At 36.2% G+C, this 19355-nt stretch overlaps 1 protein-coding gene across 1 annotated transcript in view; it reads right to left on the reverse strand.

The window, feature by feature from the left end:
• The window catches only part of fmr1 (fragile X messenger ribonucleoprotein 1), a 106559-nt gene that overhangs the window by 76875 nt on the left and 10329 nt on the right, over positions 1–19355 (reverse strand). Inside the window, 1 exon segment of the mRNA XM_028815714.2 lies at positions 9031–9124. Coding sequence (XP_028671547.1) covers positions 9031–9124 — 94 coding nt within the window.

Genomic DNA, 19355 nt, shown 5'->3' on the forward strand with positions numbered 1-19355 from the left:
CTGACTCACACGGACACAAGCTGGTGTCTTGCATCTGACGATTTTGTTGTTTCCTCTTGTTACTTGAAGGGGAACACTTTTTGATATTAATTTCTCCTTGGTTTTGAGATGGGTTTTAGATTTGTCGTAGTCATTGCAAGTATCTTTTCGTGTCCAGTTTATTGTATGCTGGCAAAACTTGCAGAAAAGTAAAAGTCGCCAGGATATTGTTGTGCCCTCAATTTTGCAGTTAAGCTTGTGTTTCTTAGTTTTTTCAATTTTGTTAGGGTATCTGATACTGTTCGCTTCAACATTTCTATCTCTTGCAGCTAGCTAATTCACATGCCTTTAACTAGAAAACATACAGGAAACATGCGCACAAACACATGCACGACTGAATTTCTACGAAGAATTGTGTTTGGTTCAAAATCAACAAACTAGAAAATAGCATCTGAATGATAGAACTACAGATTATTCAATCTAATTTTTTCAGAAGTTTTGTAACAGTCACCCCTTCAGTCTCTAAATTCTACACATTTCCGTTTTTAAATCCAAAATCCGTTTTTAAGCGTTAATTCCATGATTCCGTCCGTGTTTTCCACATCACGAAAATCATAGGGCCCTAGAATAATATATGAATGCAGTGTAAATAAATGTTATGTATTCTATAACATTTCAGTAATTATGTACCTCTCTGATGCTGATCTTTCTGATCATAAAATAGGCCATTATGATAGCAAATGGCAAGAAGAATTCATAATTGATTGCAGGATTATGGTATTTGAGGGTTCCAGTAGAGTCCCTCTTTCTCTTGCACAATGTGGCTCAAAAACTAATCAGCACATTGTCATCTCATAAAAAGTTTGGAACTTTTCCATCCAGCTGTTTAAGCTCTAGACCACCCTCAAGATACTGTGACACATTGATATCTTGATGATCGGTATGTGTGTGTCTATGTTTTTGGTATCAGGGGATCCTAAAACATCAAGATCTGTTGAAAACCGAAGATCGAAATTTTTGATGAAGCTAATGCTTTCACTCCTCCCCCATAGTTGATAGGTTATGATGGAGGAGGGGACCAAGCAAATATAATCCTCAATCAATATAATTAAAATCAGAATCCAAACATTTAACAACAGTGCAATGTGAACCATAAAACATTGAGATAATTCAGAATACTTTAATTTAAAACACTTCACTTTCAAAAGCTCTTTAAAACTGTCTGTATAACACAGCTTTCTAAATGAAGTTTTACCACACATTACTTTGTCAGTTATTTTAGATTTAATATTGAATAACCAAAATTTGTATTTAAACATTAAGAAAACAATAGCTAATTAGAAACAAGCCCTTAATGAAAAGTGGCTTCTGGATTTTAATACATTTAATTTAAACACTGTTTTTGGTCTTTTCTTTCTGAGACACAAGTAGTACTATTTATGTCTGAACGTGAGAAGCAGCAGGTTTATAAATAAAACATATATAATTCATTGCAACTGAATTTCAGTTATACTGATGTACCAGTATACTCAGGTATTATACCAACACTTAATGCTCTGAATATTATCATCATGAAAAGCCATCAACTTAAGAGTGTCATGCACAGATTTATTTTTCATGGAGGATACAGTACATGACTGCGCACATTAGAACAACTCAAGTCTATCACTTATCAATCTAGATAAATTTTTAATTTTTTTTTTTTTTTTTTTTTTAAGACAATGATAACTGCATCCATTCATGTATCTGTTTTTTTTTTTGTTTTTTTTTACTATTTAGTCAGAGTATTTTGCTGTGGCATTATGCAAATTAACACTACATTGAGACCAACTTTGACTGCCTCATATACACAAAATGGCACCCTACTTATTTGTATGCTACGGTTTTAAATTTTTAATATTTCAGTCAATAAAGTGAAAACAAAATTGTGCTATTGCATACAATTGTCATGAAGGATAAATTGGAGGGGGCGGCACGGTGGCGCAGTGGGTAGCGCTGCTGCCTCGCAGTTGGGAGATCTGGGGACCTGGGTTCGATTCCTGGGTCCTCCCTGCGTGCACTTTGCATGTTCTCCCCGTGTCTGCGTGGGTTTCCTCCGGGCGCTCCGGTTTCCTCCCACATTCCAAAGACAAGCAGGTTAGGTGGATTGGCGATTCTAAATTGGCCCTGGTGTGTGCTTGGTGTGTGGGTGTGTTTGTGTGTGTCCTGCGGTGGGTTGGCACCCTGCCCAGGATTGTTTCCTGCCTTGTGCCCTGTGTTGGCTGGGATTGGCTCCAGCAGATCCCCGTGACCCTGTGTTCAGATTCAGCGGGTTGGAAAATGGATGGATGGATAAATTGGAGTAAGTGGTAGTCAAATAGGACCAAGTCTGCAGAAGAGAGTGGGTGCTGTAGTAATAATAATAATGTAATACTAGTAGTAGTAATAAAAATAATTATGCTGCATTGGAATCACTAGACATCTCATTATTCAAAACAGTTACGATACGTCGTGCCACTGAGATTACAAAGTAATTCCCAATACATCTTGACTCATCTTGATTTCTGACTTTATACCACTTGCTTCTTCAAAAAACTATTACTTATGAAAAATGACATGCTGAAATCAACTTGTTTTAAAATACAATACAGTAATCCCTCCTCCATCGCGGGGGTTGCGTTCCAGAGCCACCTGCGAAATAAGAAAATCCGCAAAGTAGAAACCATATGTTTATATGGTTATTTTTACATTGTCATGCTTGGGTCACAGATTTGCGCAGAAACACAGGAGGTTGTAGAGAGACAGGAACGTTATTCAAACACTGCAAACAAACATTTGTCTCTTTTTCAAAAGTTTAAACTGCTCCATGACAAGACAGAGATGACAGTTCTGTCTCACAATTAAAAGAATGCAAACATATCTTCCTGTGCGTGTCAGGAGCACAGAATGTCACATAGATAGAGAAAACAATCTCTAGCTAACAAATCAATAGGGCTGTTTGGCTTTTAAGTATGCGAAGCACCCCGGCACAAAGCTGTTGAAGGCAGCAGCTCACACCCCCTCCGTCAGGAGCAGGGAGAGAGGGAGAGAGAGAGAGAGAGAGAGACAGAGAGAGACAGAGTTTGTTTTTCAGTCAAAAATCAATACGTGCCCTTCGAGTATGCGAAGCACCGTGCAGCATGTCGTTTCAGGAAGCAGCTGCACAAAAGATAGCAACGTGAAGATAATCTTTCAGCATTTTTAGACGAGCGTCCGTATCGTCTAGGTGTGCGAACAGCCCCCCTGCTCAATCCCCCTACATCAGGATCAGAGAAAGTCAGCGCAAGACAGAGAGAAAAGTAAGCAATCTAGCTTCTCAGCCATCTGCCAATAGCGTCCCTTGTATGAAATCAACTGGGCAAACCAACTGAGGAAGCATGTACCAGAAATTAAAAGACCCATTGTCCGCAGAAATCCGCGAACCAGCAAAAAATCCGCAATATATATTTAAATATGCTTACATATAAAATCCGCGATGGAGTGAAGCCGCGGAAGGCGAAGCGCGATATAGCGAGGGATCACTGTACATAACAAATGAAAGTTCCAACAGTTAGGTGGCATAATGTTTCAGGATATTTTTTGGCATTGTAGAGAGTCTACAAAAAAAAAAAAAAAGAAGTGTGATTGTGTTGCTTGTTTTTAATTAACAAGAATGGTCACTATGGTCTAAATCTGTACCCCTATTACTAGTGTTTTTGTACTGCATCTTTCTCCCTGATTTGTGACACTTGACCTGTGATTTTGTGATACATTCTTAATTAAAAAAGTAACATTTGGCTCTGTTTTAACACCTTATTCTATCATCTATCGTATATTTTCAATTTGTAATGTATTCTGGTATACTTCACATCTAGTACATTAACAAATTAAATGTATTCCAGTGTCTGCACTGGGGCAGGAGTGACATCACATTCAGAGGATACTCCTATTGGTGTCCATTAATCCTTTACTCCAAATTTAAAGGGGGTTGCTTGATTGTCAGTCACATTTATCAGGTCAGCACAGGGAACTGCTATTTATTTCCCACCACTCCGTGTATGTCGTTTGATCAATTCTGTCAACCTTGTATTTACACCTTTTTTAAGCTGCTGCTGTTGTTTTTAATGCCTACTTTATATGTTGTTCTTGAAGTCTGCTGTTCAGAGGCCATTACTACCAGAATGCACTGTATTTTTTTGTTCTATTAATCGTTTTGGTAATGCTATACTGGTTTCTTTTTTTTTTTTTAAACAGACATATTTTGTAACTCATCTGGCTTAATTCAAACATTAAATATGACTGGCACATTATTTATGGTTTACCAAAATCATTAATATAAGAGGCAGTACAGTACAGCATTTCCATATAGAAAAAGGTAATATGCTGCTCTTACTGACTATATACTATCTGTGAGTGTTTTTTTTAATTTTGTCCTTGTTTTGTATTTTGCTTTGATATTACATTTTATTCTATGTTTTACTGTTTAGCACTTTGTGACTTTAATCTGCAATAGGTACTTTATAAATACATTTTTACTTATTTCATTTATACTATACAGTGTCATATATCAAAGTTACATCTGATATTTGGATGTTTTTGCTCTGTGATGGGCTGGCACCCTTGTCCTGAGATATTTGAGTTCAATGCCACCAGAATGTACTTCTAGGCTATGCACTCAAAATAACATATGCAGGTTCAAGAAACTGACGGATGAATAGAAGATTAAAGCCATCAGGCCTATGCAATTTATCAAAAGGTGGAATCAATACAAAGAACAGATGTATTATCCAGTATGCAGTAACGGTGTAGCTGCTTACATTATATAGCAAATTGGTCCACACACTCGTCCACACAGTAGCAACAGTAATTTACAAGTCTCAAACATAATTATCCAGGACTTTGTCATTTTTCCAAAACCAAATATGCAAATACCTTGGACATGTGTTGCGTTAGTCCACTGCCTAGCACAAACACTCATACTAGTACAATGATTACCATACACTGCACCAATTTTGAGTTGCCAATCATCCCAATTAACACATCTTTGGGATACTTCCGCACATCTTAGATTTCTGGGTTCTAAACTCAGCATGTATATCCACTGTCAAATCAAGAAATGTGCCGGCTTAACCCGACCAGTGACTTTAAAATGATTTCCTATGAATGCTTGAGTGTGTCTGGTAATAAGCTGGCCTCCCGTCTAGCACTGACTTCTGACTGTCAGCCCATGCTGCTGTATCTCAAACTGACTGGATTATGTGGGCTAATAAAATTAGAGTTAGGGTGACCTTTTGTTAGTGTTGGATCAGTACTAAAATTCTGCCTTCGGTATTGATACAAGCTTTCAGAGAACATTCCCCTGCTGTCACAGAATGGCCTCCCTTCTATGCTGCAAAATTGCATTCTGCAAATCAATACAAGTGGGGGTTTCTCCTTGGAGTCTTCAGCACATTTGTATTATACAATACAGTGGGTACGGAAAGTATTCAGACCCCGCTTCAATTTTTCACTCTTTGTTATATTGCAGCCATTTGCTAAAATCATTTAAATTAATTTTTTTCCTCATTAATGTACACACAGCACCCCATATTGACAGACAAAAAAAAGAATTTTTGAAATTGTTGCAGATTTATTAAAAAAGAAAAAAACTGAAATATCACATGGTCCTCAGTATTCAGACCCTTTGCTCAGTATTTAGTAGAAGCACCCTTTTGAGCTAATACAGCCATGAGTCTTCTTGGGAAAGATGCAACAAGTTTTTCACACCTGGATTTGGGGATCCTCTGCCATTCCTCCTTGCAGATCCTCTCCAGTTCTGTCAGGTTGGATGGTAAACGTTGGTGGACAGCCATTTTTAGGTCTCTCCAGAGATGCTCAATTGGGTTAAAGTCAGGGCTCTGCCTGGGCCATTCAAGAACAGTCACAGAGTTGTTGTGAAGCCACTCCTTCGTTAATTTAGCTGTGTGCTTAGGGTCATTGTCTTGTTGGAAGGTAAACCTTCGGCCCAGTCTGAGGTCCTTAGCACTCTGGAGAAGGTTTTTGTCCAGGATGTCCCTGTACTTGGCCGCATTCATCTTTCCCTCGATTGCAACCAGTCATCCTGTCCCTGCAGCTGAAAAACACCCCCACAGCATGATGCTGCCACCGCCATGCTTCACTGTGGGGACTGTACTGGACAAGTGATGAGCAGTGCCTGGTTGTCTCCACACATACCGCTTAGAATTAAGGCCAAAAAGTTCTATCTTGGTCTCATCAGATCAGAGAATCTTATTTCTCACCATCTCAGAGTCCTTCAGGTGTCTTTTAGCAAACTCCATGCGGGCTGTCATGTGTCTTGCACTGAGGAGAGGCTTCCGACAGGCCACTCTGCCATAAAGCCCTGACTGGTGGAGGGCTGCAGTGATGGTTGACTTTCTACAACTTTCTCCCATCTCCTGACTGCATCTCTGGAGCTCAGCCAAAGTGATCTTTGGGTTCTTCTTTACCTCTCTCACCAAGGCTCTTCTCCCCCAGTAGCTCAGCTTGGCCGGACGGCCAGCTCTAGGAAGGGTTCTGGTTGTCCCAAACGTCTTCCATTTAAGGATTATGGAGGCCACTGTGCTCTTGGGAACCTTAAGTGCAGCAGAAATTTTTTTGTAACCTTGGCCAGATCTGTGCCTTGCCACAATTCTGTCTCTGAGCTCTTCAGGCAGTTCCTTTGACCTCATGATTCTCATTTGCTCTGACATGCATTGTGAGCTGTAAGGTCTTATATAGACAGGTGTGTGGCTTTCCTAATCAAGTCCAATCAGTATAATCAAAGACAGCTGGACTCAAATGAAGGTGATCTCAAAGATGATCAGAAGAAATGGAAAGCAGCTGAGTTAAATATATGAGTGTCACAGCAAAGGGTCTGAATACTTAGGACCATGTGATATTTCAGTTTTTCTTTTTTAATAAATCTGCAACAATTTCAAAAATTCTTTTTTTTTGTCTGTCAATATGGGGTGCTGTGTGTACATTAATGAGGAAAAAAAATAATTTAAATGATTTTAGCAAATGGCTGCAATATAACAAAGAGTGAAAAATTGAAGGGGGTCTGAATACTTTCCGTACCCACTGTATATATGTTCAAAAACCATGATGAATTGAGCTATATGTAATACACATACAGTACTTCATTGGAAGGGGGGTTTGGAGGAAATTGGACCAATAAATGACTCAGCATGAGGTGCTTGAAAACTAAATTTAACTAAATGCCAGTACTATACTGCTTTAAAACCTGGGTTTGTTGGTACTTTTTCCATTATTTGTATACTGCACAACCATACTTTGCATGAAGTTTTATTTAAAAAAGACTGGGTGTGTTACAACTACAAAGATTTGTACAAATTAGGGCTGACAAATCAGACAAAGATAAATATTTGTTTTAAAAATAAGTACATATTTGAATATATTTAAATCATAAAAAATTGCTTGTGCTACTTTTCTTATATTTACACTATTACTACTTAATATGTTCACTTTTCCTCATGACGAGTTTGGAAAGCACTAAGTGTTTATGAATCACTGTTGCCTAAAATACATGAAAAATTCCCATAAACGTGACACTTGAAAACACTGCCATTCACAAAAACTGGATTCTATGTGTGCACAAACTGACATGATAATACATATACAAAACCCAAAAATCACTCAAGAAAACGTTAATACTGTTTTTGCAATCTATGCTTATTTCTCCTGGAGGTCAGAAAAGGTGGTGCAACTGCCCATCTTTCTGTGATCTCACTGTGAGACTAAGTATTCCACAAATGAAACAATACATTTTATGTTGCATTTTACTGGTCTTTCACTATGTCCTGCACATTATAATTACCAATTTTGTGGTCAGCTTTGTAGTATTCTAGAAAATTCTGTAAAAATTAGTTTGAGTGTGTATTGGGAAGCCATATACAGCAAAATTCAAAGCAAAGAACAAAAAACATGACTTGATGCTTCACAAGGTACAATGCCAGTTCAGTACTACGGGCGGTAGCAGTCAGTCAAAAAATAACATACCAAGAATAAACTAAATTGAGTTTCTCTGTTTTATCCCTGAATACATTTTTTTTTTTTAATTATACCTCATTTTAAGAAAACTGTCAATTCAGCAACATGCTCTCACTGCATATGAAATGGCTTTTTAGCTAGGGTAGTGAGCTAATGAGCAATGCTGACACTGAAAACACTCTTTAAAATGGAAATTTTAAAGTCATTAGAATAATAAAAGGAAAATGAGAAATAGGATAGTTATTTTCCATTGTTATTAGTATTAAAGGAAACTAGTTTTTACTTGCTGCAATGGACGCTTAACAATTCTGACATAAAGCAGCAGTAAGCCAGGAACCTCTATTTCAGGAGTGAATCTGAATGGAGACTGGAGCAGAGCGGTGTGAGGTAAGAGCAAGGAATCAGTCCTGGAATGTATTGTGAAGAGGAGTAGATATAAAATGCACATGTCTGTCCATTTTTATAATAATTAAACCAGCTAATCATTCAAAATTATAAAAAGATTGATCTTTAAAGTGATGTACAAAATCAGATCTGTAAAATAAAGCAATATGACATAGTATGTCTAGAGCAACACAATGCTTAATTAAATTCATGTGAGGTAAAGGCAACGACTATTCAAATGTTAGTTTTGCCTTTCAGCAAGACATTAACAGAATACATTCAAGTTCAATTTATATAGCAATATTTGATCTAAAAAAAAACTCTTACCACAGATGTGAATGCTTCCTAGTGTGTTGATTTGGACCAAAATGACAAGGAAGTAAAACAAACTAACCCATGCATAGTTGTACATATGACATAATTAAGCAGCCCTAAATAGCACATTGCTTATTTTTTTTAAACTAAATGAATCTTGCAAAAACAAACTATTATACCCTATGTATGAAACAAGAATATTTGTGGTTGTATTGCAAACTCAAAAATCATATCCCCAGTATACCAAATACAAAAATTGCTGTACTTCAAATATAAAATCTCTGAATACAGATTTTACAAAACTGTAAATTTATTAATTCCACATACCTCAACTTCATCACTTTCATTAATGTCTTTCTGAAATCCTGCAGGTGGTGGAAACCGAACATCATGGAAAGGTATTTGTCTCTCTGGCTGCCAACTACAAAAAAAACAATGCACAAACAAGGCAAATTTAGCACACAAAATATGTTTTTCATATTTGAATACAATTATTTTCAAAAGAAAAAAATGTTATCACGGAAACAAATTAATACGATAAATGACAATTTTACATTTGTTACATAGGAGAAAATATCTGTGTATGCTACATTCATATTGTATTAACTACAATGTTCAAAAGCTTTTCCTCAGGCTTACTAATTATTATTTAAACTAAGGCATTAGTGAATTGATTACAGCTGTTTGCTACTAAAGTATGTAGACCACAGTGATAAAGGACAAAGAAACATCAAGGTAATCAGCATGCGTAACATGAGAGATGTAACTAATTCAGACTGTATAACACAAAACATGTTTTCCTATAATGTTGGCTTTTGGTATTTTTTGGTTGTTTCTTGGTGCTGCCAGTTCTTATGGCATCTTCAAAACTTAAATTTTCTAAAACTGGTTTGCTCAAGTGTTCCTCAAACTGATTAATTTATAACAGTCACTGGTAGACCACTAAAATCATACTAATTACTTTGTTGGGGCCTCATATTCATTTTCAACTCAGGGCAAAATGTATCAAATTACTGCATAGCAAAAACAGCTACTCTGCTCTCAGCTACTTAAATAGAACCAAGTCATGTGACCTCTATAATTTAAATAACATCTATTATTGTTAGCTAGGAAATTATACACTCCTGGGCTGCTGATGTCTGTAAAGAAGCCACTTTCAAAAAAAAAAAAAAGCAGAAATCCGAGAGAAAATACTTTTGCACTGGCCGATGTTCAGTATCAGTGAAATGTTGGCTTTTCTTATTATTAAAAAAAGTAAACAATGGTCAGATAAAACCAAAAACTTTGGAGTATACTGTAGATTCTTCATCCTGACATCTTTCGAACCAATCAATGAACCTCAGTGTTCGTTAAAACATTACTGCAAATTTACACAAAAAAAAAAAAAGTCATGATACTGCATTATCGCAATATTGTGGTGATCAGATATTTACATGATGCTCTGCCAGTAAACAGCGTCCTTCATTGAAACTGGGGAAAAAAAAACAAATTACAAGTTTAATTTTGAAGTGTTGGTTTAATGGTTTAATTCTGAACACATAAGCTAAACAGTGAAGTTTAGTTAATTTATTGAAAACCGTTTTTGTTTTTGAAAAAAAATGGTGCATGTGTTCATTACACAACAAGATCCAAAACTGCTAAGTGTTTGATTTCTATTTAATACTATTTGTTTTAAATGTATTTTATATAGGTTGTATAAACACCTATATTTTGTTTAAAATATCTGCAAGTTGTTCATTTAAAAAAATACATTTCTGAAAATTTGATACAAATCTGTTTATTTGGTGAAATGTTCGATTTCATGCACTTTATGTGTTTAATTTCAAATTAAACTTTGTTTACAATCCAACTAATTGATTGATTACAAAAAATCATATTGGAATGGCTCTGCCCAACAAACACAATAATGTATTAAAGGTTTGAGGTCTGAATTGCTATAGAAATCCCAGGGAAACAGATTCCTTTTTTGGGGGGAGGCTAGAATTAAAACATAATAGCAGTAAGGCAATACAGGCAAATAGACTTTAGTCCCATGGTTATGTAGTCAAAGAATTGATGAACCTCTAAATTTCCAGAAAAATTCATACTCTGTATATTCTAATTATCTGTCTATTAAGGTGAGTAGACTTTGTTTTCAAAGGAGAAGACCAGGGACGGGTATTAGGGGTGCGCTGATTAGTTTTTTTTTTTTTTAGGCTGATATTGAAGACCAGGGACGGGTATTAGGGGTGCGCCGATTAGTTTTTTTTTTTAGGCTGATATTGAAGACCAGGGACGGGTATTAGGGGTGCGCCGATTAGTTTTTTTTTTTAGGCTGATATTGAAGACCAGGGACGGGTATTAGGGGTGCGCTGATTAGTTTTTTTTTTTAGGCTGATATTGATCACTGATTTCATGTTACTAGAATTAGCCAATTCCAATACCGAATCATTTTTTTGATTTTTAAGTACTGCTTATAGTATAACTTTGAAGCATCAAAACATGCAGTTTTACAGTTCAAGTGTAACAGGTTCTGTTACCCTATTTGGACACTGTCTACTGCACTTTCTCCCTAGGTTAGTTTTCTGAGCAGTGCACTTCCTGTTTTAATTCCTTAGCATACTGGTATAGTACTTGCTCAAAGTTTCATATGACAACACCTCCTTTGATCAAACGTCACTGGCCATGCAAACGTTCATGGGGGACCGCTCTTCAATCAAATGTATTTGTATCACGCCGCACCCCCTCATGTAGCTGAAAGCGGCAAAATGAACACTCCCTCTCCCATTCCCCTCAATCAAATGCCACTGTTCCAGTCCATTGTTTGAGTATGCTAGTTTTCAATTTGCATGACAAAAAGGTGCTTTTTAGGTTGATTGGACACTGTGTGAAATGGTTTGGGTGTACATTTGTGAAATGCAAAAAACAACAAAAAATTTAAAAAAAGAAAAAAAAATTAAAACACTAAACCTTTGTGGGGCTACTGCATCAGAAGGCAGAAGAAAATGTGTGAATTGTAGCACATAACCCCAATCTATTGTACAAAACATAGGGATTCTGTGTCTAATGGTAAACACAAATTGTTTTAAAGACTGGCATAAAAAATACTTTGGAAAGTAAAGATTCGGAAGAGTACATAGTTACAAATACAAAAAATGACAGTGTGATTTAGAGAACATTTCCTACATGAAAGTTACAATACCTTACATAATGTTTGGGACAAAGACACATTTTTCCTTGGTTTACCCTCTCCTACACAGTTTAAAATTACAAATCAAACAATTCAGATATGATTAAAGGGTATACTGCAAAATTTCATTTAAGGGTATTTGCATACATTTTATACATTGTTCCCCATTTCAGGGTACTATAATAATATTTGGGACAAAGGTGTTTGTCATTACTCAAGTGTGTTTAATTAGTGCAGGTGTTAAGGTGGAATATGACAATCATTTGTTGAACTCTAGATAAGTCTTCATTCGACCAGCTAAAACTGCTACCTGATCCCAAAATGAGCCCCTGATGTTTCTGAACTACACTAAGCACTCACCTCTCTGTTCCGTAAGGTAGATTTAACAGGGTAGTATTTCTAAATGGGATTTCTCTATCTGTGCATGCCCCACTGAATAGAGTACAAGCATGATGCGACAGGTAGACCTTTTTCTAATGAAAAAACTAAGTATCAAGTTTAGAACAATGTAGGAGTCTGGCAAAGTCTCCCAATTGTATACCTGCTGTGTTTTTGTTAAAAATATTTATTTCTTGATGTGTTTTTCTTCTTTGAATGAACATGTTTCAATTAATAGTTGGATGTTTCTCATTTTTTCAGTGCAAGATGATGGTTCTTCAGCAAACAGTGATTTTTTTTCTAACCGTTCTTACTAATTTTCACAAGGGGTGCCAATAATAGTGGAGGCCACTGTGTATATATACACATACACAGTACACACACACACAGCTTTACTACATCATAATGTTCAAAATAACCTGCAGAAAAACAGATTGCCTTCCACAGTATCATTTTTATTCAAAGCCTTTGTTACAGTAATGTTTTATGAATGAAGTTTTCCAGATGTGCACTAGAAAATTTTTTTTAAAACACTTTCATATTTTTCTGTCAACATCATGTCAGTTGGCATGAAACAACTTGGTGCTTACTGGATCACTTTTACGAGTTGTACTTTGCTCTGTTTTTTGATGAGCACACACTCAAGCACCAGACGTACTTCACTCAAACACTGCAGTGGATATGGTAGCTGGGACTTCCATTCATACCACATGGTGTTCAAGGGATTGAACTACATTTTTCCAAAAGAAAGAAACTTTGACCATCAAGAGAGTTGAAGAATGAAATTAAACTTGAGTGAAAAATGCTTTTCATTATTTAGTCACATGAACCGCCAGTGTTATATAGTATTATTATAGTGTTAGAGTGTAAAGGGGCTGTTTTTATATCTACAGTTTAACTGTTAATTTATCACTGTTGTTGCTTTTGCTGTGCACAATAAATAAAACAATTTTTAACCTATTTGAAGCACTAGCAGAAGTTGGTATCACTGTGCTTGCTTCCTGCATCCTTATCCTACTATACACAGTCTTAGACAACAGTCACTGTGATATATTTAAACCTTCTTCTCTCATTGTCGTAATGTTTTGGGGGATCACCACAAATTGGTAGTAGCAAATATTTCAATGAACCTTTTGATGGCTTTTCTATTTTAATCAAGAAAGCGCTTAATTTTTGGTTAATTACAAGACTGGTCAGAGCTAACAGTATAATAATTATGATTCTAATTATTTATAAGCATAAAGTAAGACACTCAACAGGTTAAAGCAGTCTGCAACGAGTCTATTCATTTGGAAAACTGCCGAAAAAAAAGAATCATTGGAAACATTGTGATAGTCATCGTGTGAAAAGGCATCAATGTGAGGCCAAGAGAAAATTAAAAAAGCAAAAAAGCTTTTTTGATTCAGAGTTGCTGTTGCAGATAACAAGACTGTGAATCTGTACAGCATAAAATGGAATCTTGCATACCATACTGTATATCATCTGGTAATCATTCACTGCAGTGAGAACAAGGATTGTGTTTACAGATATTTAGAAAACCCACATCCGTGTATAACCCACATGCCCCTCCCATTTACTGTAATGTATTTAATGTATGTTGACCTGTATTGTTCTATTTCAAATACTACATAAATATTTATATCCAGTCTTTTGCTATGAAATTCAAAGTAAACATATTTGATTTAGTAACACTCTATACTTCAGTCCAAATATATATGTTACCGCTAAAGTGCACAAATCAGTTATTCTACAGATTATCTAGGTAATGTGCAGATTAACTAGGGTTATCCGTTAAAGTGCCGAAAATTGTTTCATTTCTCAAATTACCTAGGTAATCTGCACATTACCTACTAGGCACTCGTTAAAGTGAAAATAAGATCTTTGTTGGAACAACAGCAACGTTTCTGTACGCTTAAATTAACATAATGTTATTTATTTTTCGATATCTAAAGAATCAAGTTAATACAATCAAACAATCAACAAATTAGTTGATAGAATCAATCATCAATCAATTAAAAACCTATAATACAAAGAATAAAACGGTTTAAAATATTATTACAATTAAGGAAATGAATTTGCAAAACATATGATAAAATTATGCTTACTTATTAGTGCAATCTAAAGATTAGTGACACTCTGAATTACATAGCAATTGGTTTTTGCGACAAGCACACCTATTTGTGGTACATTTAGATTTGCAGTCACATTTTCTGAAACCCTGCCCAGTACCAAGGGATTGTTTTATTGCTGTTTGACATAAAGATATTTCTACAGCAGGGACATCTTCTTTCGTTAAAAATCTCTCTTTGCAAACACTGAATTCAGATTTTGCATACAATTGTTTTAAAATACCTGTTTTAGTACCAAGTTTATAAAAGCCACCCTCTGTTTTACTAAGAACCACAGCTAAAATCGAGCGGGCATCAGTTTTTGCTCTGTCTACTTCGGGTACTTTAATTCTCACAGTGACACCTTCATCGACATTTGGGTGCTTTGCATTAGAAACTGCTAACATTTTCTTTGCTTGCTTTTCTAAACCTTTCTTGGCTTCATCACGCTGTATTTTCTGATCCATATTCTTTTTACAGATGTTGCACAATACATTCTTACCATACCCTTCCCTCTTTAGGGTCTATTTCACCACAAATTACGTGAACAAACATATCACATGATTTACACTTGTGAGCACCTGATGTTGCTTTTGAGCAAACAATACAGACCATGTCTTGTATAGTCCTCTTTACAGGCTCTGTACGAAACTGTGATGGCGATTCTGCTGAAGTTGAGGGTAACTCAGTGATTACTTCTTCAACATGCAGAGGTGATTCCTTGGAGGTGCAGGGTAACTGAATATTCTTCATAACTGTATCCTCAATCAATATACTATCGATAAATTCTTGTATTTCTATAGGCGATTCTGTAGAAGCAGGGGATAACGGAATGTCCTCTTGAGTAAGATTTGACTGTGATCCCATAATCACAGTCTCTTGTGAATCTTCTAATTTTTCAAGGTCTTCTTCAGTATTTATCGAATGTAATACACTTTGTGGTATAATAGAAGAAGACAATCCCACTTTTGCGGGACAACCGAACATGGCTTCGTATGGACTTCTTTTAATTGCAGAATGATAGCCACGATTCTTCATGAATTGTACAAATCGTACGCCCTCACTCCACTTGTTAGTTTGGTTATCAGCCATCCAAGTAGTGAGCATTTTTTCAATGTCTTGATTCGCTTGTTCTACACTTCCTTGACTTTGGCTGTGTCTAGGTTTGCCATTAACCATTTTGATTTCTGGCCATAACTGTGTTACACATTCTAAGATTTTATTACAAAATTCGCGTCCATTATCAGAATGCAAAATACTTGGAGCGCCAAAAAGGAGAAAAATATCAAGCAAGTTATAGGCTATTTCATCCGCCCATTTTGACGTGAGCGGCTTCAATACAACAAATTTTGTTAAGTGGTCTTGGTATACGAGAAGAAACTTAAACTTTCCATCTGGTTGAGATTGGTAATCGATGAGATCCACCTGGCATCTGCTACTGAAATGCGATGAAATAATCGGTTTTACAACAATCCCTTTTTTCGCACTTCTTTGTTTTTGTTGACAAGGTTCGCATAAACCCAAAAACATTTTTATTTGGGCTTGGGTTATGTTTTTATAAAGTGTATTTAATTGCTTGATCATTCTGTCTCTTCCACCGTGGCCAATTGACAAATGAGTAGAATATGTCAAACAATTCTTCGGCATGGACAAACTTTCACACTTTCTCGTGCATCTGACAACGGCTCAATGAGTTTTTCACAGCCTTGTACAGTCAACACATCATACCTTTGAATTATTCGATAATCTTGAGATGATTCTTTCTTCTTGGAAACTTTTATTCACTTTACATCTTCAATTATGGAATCATACTTTCGTTTTGTCATTAAAACACTATTAAATTTTGAATCTTCGGTAAAGAGGTTTGCGAAGAATCTTTTTTTCATTTTACTCACCAATTCGGTGCTTGCTTGCATATGGAGTTAAATTTATCTGCTTTAAAAAAAAATCACGACACAAATTCACGCGCTAACAGGCAGAAACGAATTTGAAAACAGAATTAGCTATGCTACGCACTGGCAGCCGACGCAAATTATGAGAAATAAAAACAACCGGCAACGACAAGACGCTGGCGAAACCAAACTAAAAGTGGAGGGAGAGGGGGAAGGAGTAGGGAAAGGAAATGAGAGAAACAAACTTTTGAAGTTTAACGATGTGCACATTACCTAGGTAAAATGCAGAAAACTCTTGATTCCGCACGTTAACGGAGCAAATCAGTTAATCTGCAGATTAGCTAGGTAATGTGCACATTAACAGCTTTCGAGCTTTAGTGGTAACATAAACATAAAATATGGATTCCATAGGTTTTAATGGCTTATTAGTACTTTTCTAGGACCCTATGCATTTTTTTTTGGATTTACACCATTTTTCCTTGATTCAAATTTTTTGGTTTTTTACGTTTTTTTTTGTTTTTGTTTTTTTTTTTTTTTTTTTAACTGTAAGAAAGTAGTAACAACTACAACAAAACAAACAATAATGAAATCGCACTTTACATTCCTCTTAATGAAACTGCACAATAGCACAACTTAACCTTACTTTGCAGTTTCATTCATCAGGTAGGAACACAGATCCTCCATGATGCTGCATGCTGAGATTGCAGTAGGACAGTGAGTGCCCTCCAGAATTATAAGAGCTGTTACTAGTTTGATGCATTCTTCTGAGATGAAGGTTAACTTCACTTTTAGGATCTAGGACATTTGTTACAGCCTGAGCTGATGTGTTCTCATCCAGAAAGAACTCTTTGTAGAGGTGAATATGGTCAGTATGGTACCCTACTGATCTGAACCAGGGGGTATGCCTTGGTCAGCACAATCTCTTTCAGTGACATAAGGTTGCCCATCTGCTTTTCCTGGCAGGCTTCTTGAAGAAGGCAGACTTTACCCACATCACTAGTGATGTAGGATGCAGCCTCACTGAAGTATTTATAGTGCTGCCAGGTTTCTCCCATGAAACTGTTGACATGACACAAGCAGGCTGAATGTACACCAATAGGCATAACCCCCTTTAAAACTTCTTGGTATGCTTTCAGACAGTGTGATGCATTGTCTGCAACCACTGCTAAAATGCCATTAAGATTCAGCTGGTTGTTGTGAAGGGACTGAAGTGCTGCCTGTGTAAAGGTGGAAAAGTTGCAGCTCTCCATAAAGATAACATCTGCAAAAAGGTACTGGACTTCAGTAGCTGTATTTGTAATTATGTAAATGTTTACAGATTGAAAAGGTGCATCATTGCATCTGTAGCTTCACCTACTGCATATCTTAAAATAATTAAATACAAAGTAAAAGTTAACTAATCTGGAAGACGCTAAATCCGGGTATTAAAACAGAAAAAAAGAGAGAGACCCACTTTTAAGGGCTCACTGCACCGAGGAGAAGGCTGCTCTTCTGCTCAGGTATGTAGGTGCTGTGTTTATAACAGTGCATGCCTCGTCACCGCAAGGCAAAACATTTATTAAATCCAAAAACATCATTTTTCATTTTTAAAAGGAAACCCGTTAACAACCAGTGCCGTTCACTAATAACATTTTCCTACGGAAAAGACAGTTAATGCCGGTTAAATATGATTTAATCGGTTAAATGATTCACAGTAAATACATCATGTACAATTAGAACTGCCTACATAATTACCATACAGCCAAATGTTTACTGACCTATCACTATGTTGAGAACTATGTGGTATCGGCTATCAGTGGTTTCATGAACTACAACATAAATTTTCTTGCCACGAATCATTCGAAGAACGGCAACCATATGATGTTCTAAGACACAGGACAAATGAGTTTAACAAAGACTTATGCTCTGGCAGCACGGCTCCATGTTTACAATGCTTAATAAAGAAAGGACACATCTTTGTCATTTTTTTGACTGGTATACCAGACTCATATGGACACAAACTGGCGTCTTGCATCTAACCATTTTGTTGTTTCCTCCATTGTTAGCTGAAGGGGAATACTTTTTGATATTAATTTCTCCTAGTTCTTGAGATGGGTTTTATATTTGACGTGGTCATTGCAAGAATCTTTTCATGTTCAGTCTATGGCATGCTGGCAAAACTTGCAGAAAAGTTGTCCAGATTTGTAAAAGTAGCAGGGATATTGTTGTGCCCTCAATTTTGCAGTTAACCTTGTGTTTCTTAGTTTTTTTGACGTAGTTAGGGTATCTGATACTGCTCGCTTTGACATATCTGTCTCATGCAGATAGCTAATTCACATGTCTTTAATGAGAAAACACAGGAAACATGTGCACAAACAGAGGCACAACTGGATTTCTACAAAGAATTGCGTTTGCTTGAAAAACAACAAACTAGAAAATAGAATCTGAATGATAGAACTAAACAATTCAGTCAATTTATTGGAAAGTTTTGTAACAGTCACCCTTTCAGTCTCAAAATTACACACATTTCCGTTTTTAAATCTAAAATCAGTTTTTATGCGTTAATTCCGTGATTCCGTCCCGTGTTTTCCACATTGCAGAAATCATAGGGCCCTACTTTTCCATATTCATAACAATCTGTCTGATGTGTACAGAATCAGTTTGATGTGTACGAAGTCCGTTAAACCTTCTCGCAACGAGGTCTTGTATTAGTATGTGACTGTGTTCCTTTTTTCCTGACTGCAAGAAGCACATTGCAACTGCAATAACTCTGGGGTACACTACAACAGCACTAAACCCAAAAGTCAGTCTTAACACTGTCAATATGTACTAAGACCACAACAGCAAAGGGCCATCTTGAGCTGACAATACACGGCAAAAGACCCAAACTGTTGTCTCTCATTCTGAATAAAAACATGAGATTAATTAGATTCATTTCTTTTGGCTATAACTACAAATTACACAGAGTAACATGTTAAAAAAATAACATATCTGGGTTAATTTGAAGAAAATGTTAAAAATACAGTATAACGTAACATTCACAGAAATCAGAGAAGTTTATAAAAATTTCAAAAATGCTAGAGACTTGATTTGTAAACAAAGCTTACTTTCTTTGGCCTGGAAGCT

This window comes from Erpetoichthys calabaricus, chromosome 12, assembly GCF_900747795.2.
Source record: "Erpetoichthys calabaricus chromosome 12, fErpCal1.3, whole genome shotgun sequence".
In the NCBI taxonomy this organism is placed as follows: domain Eukaryota; kingdom Metazoa; phylum Chordata; class Cladistia; order Polypteriformes; family Polypteridae; genus Erpetoichthys; species Erpetoichthys calabaricus.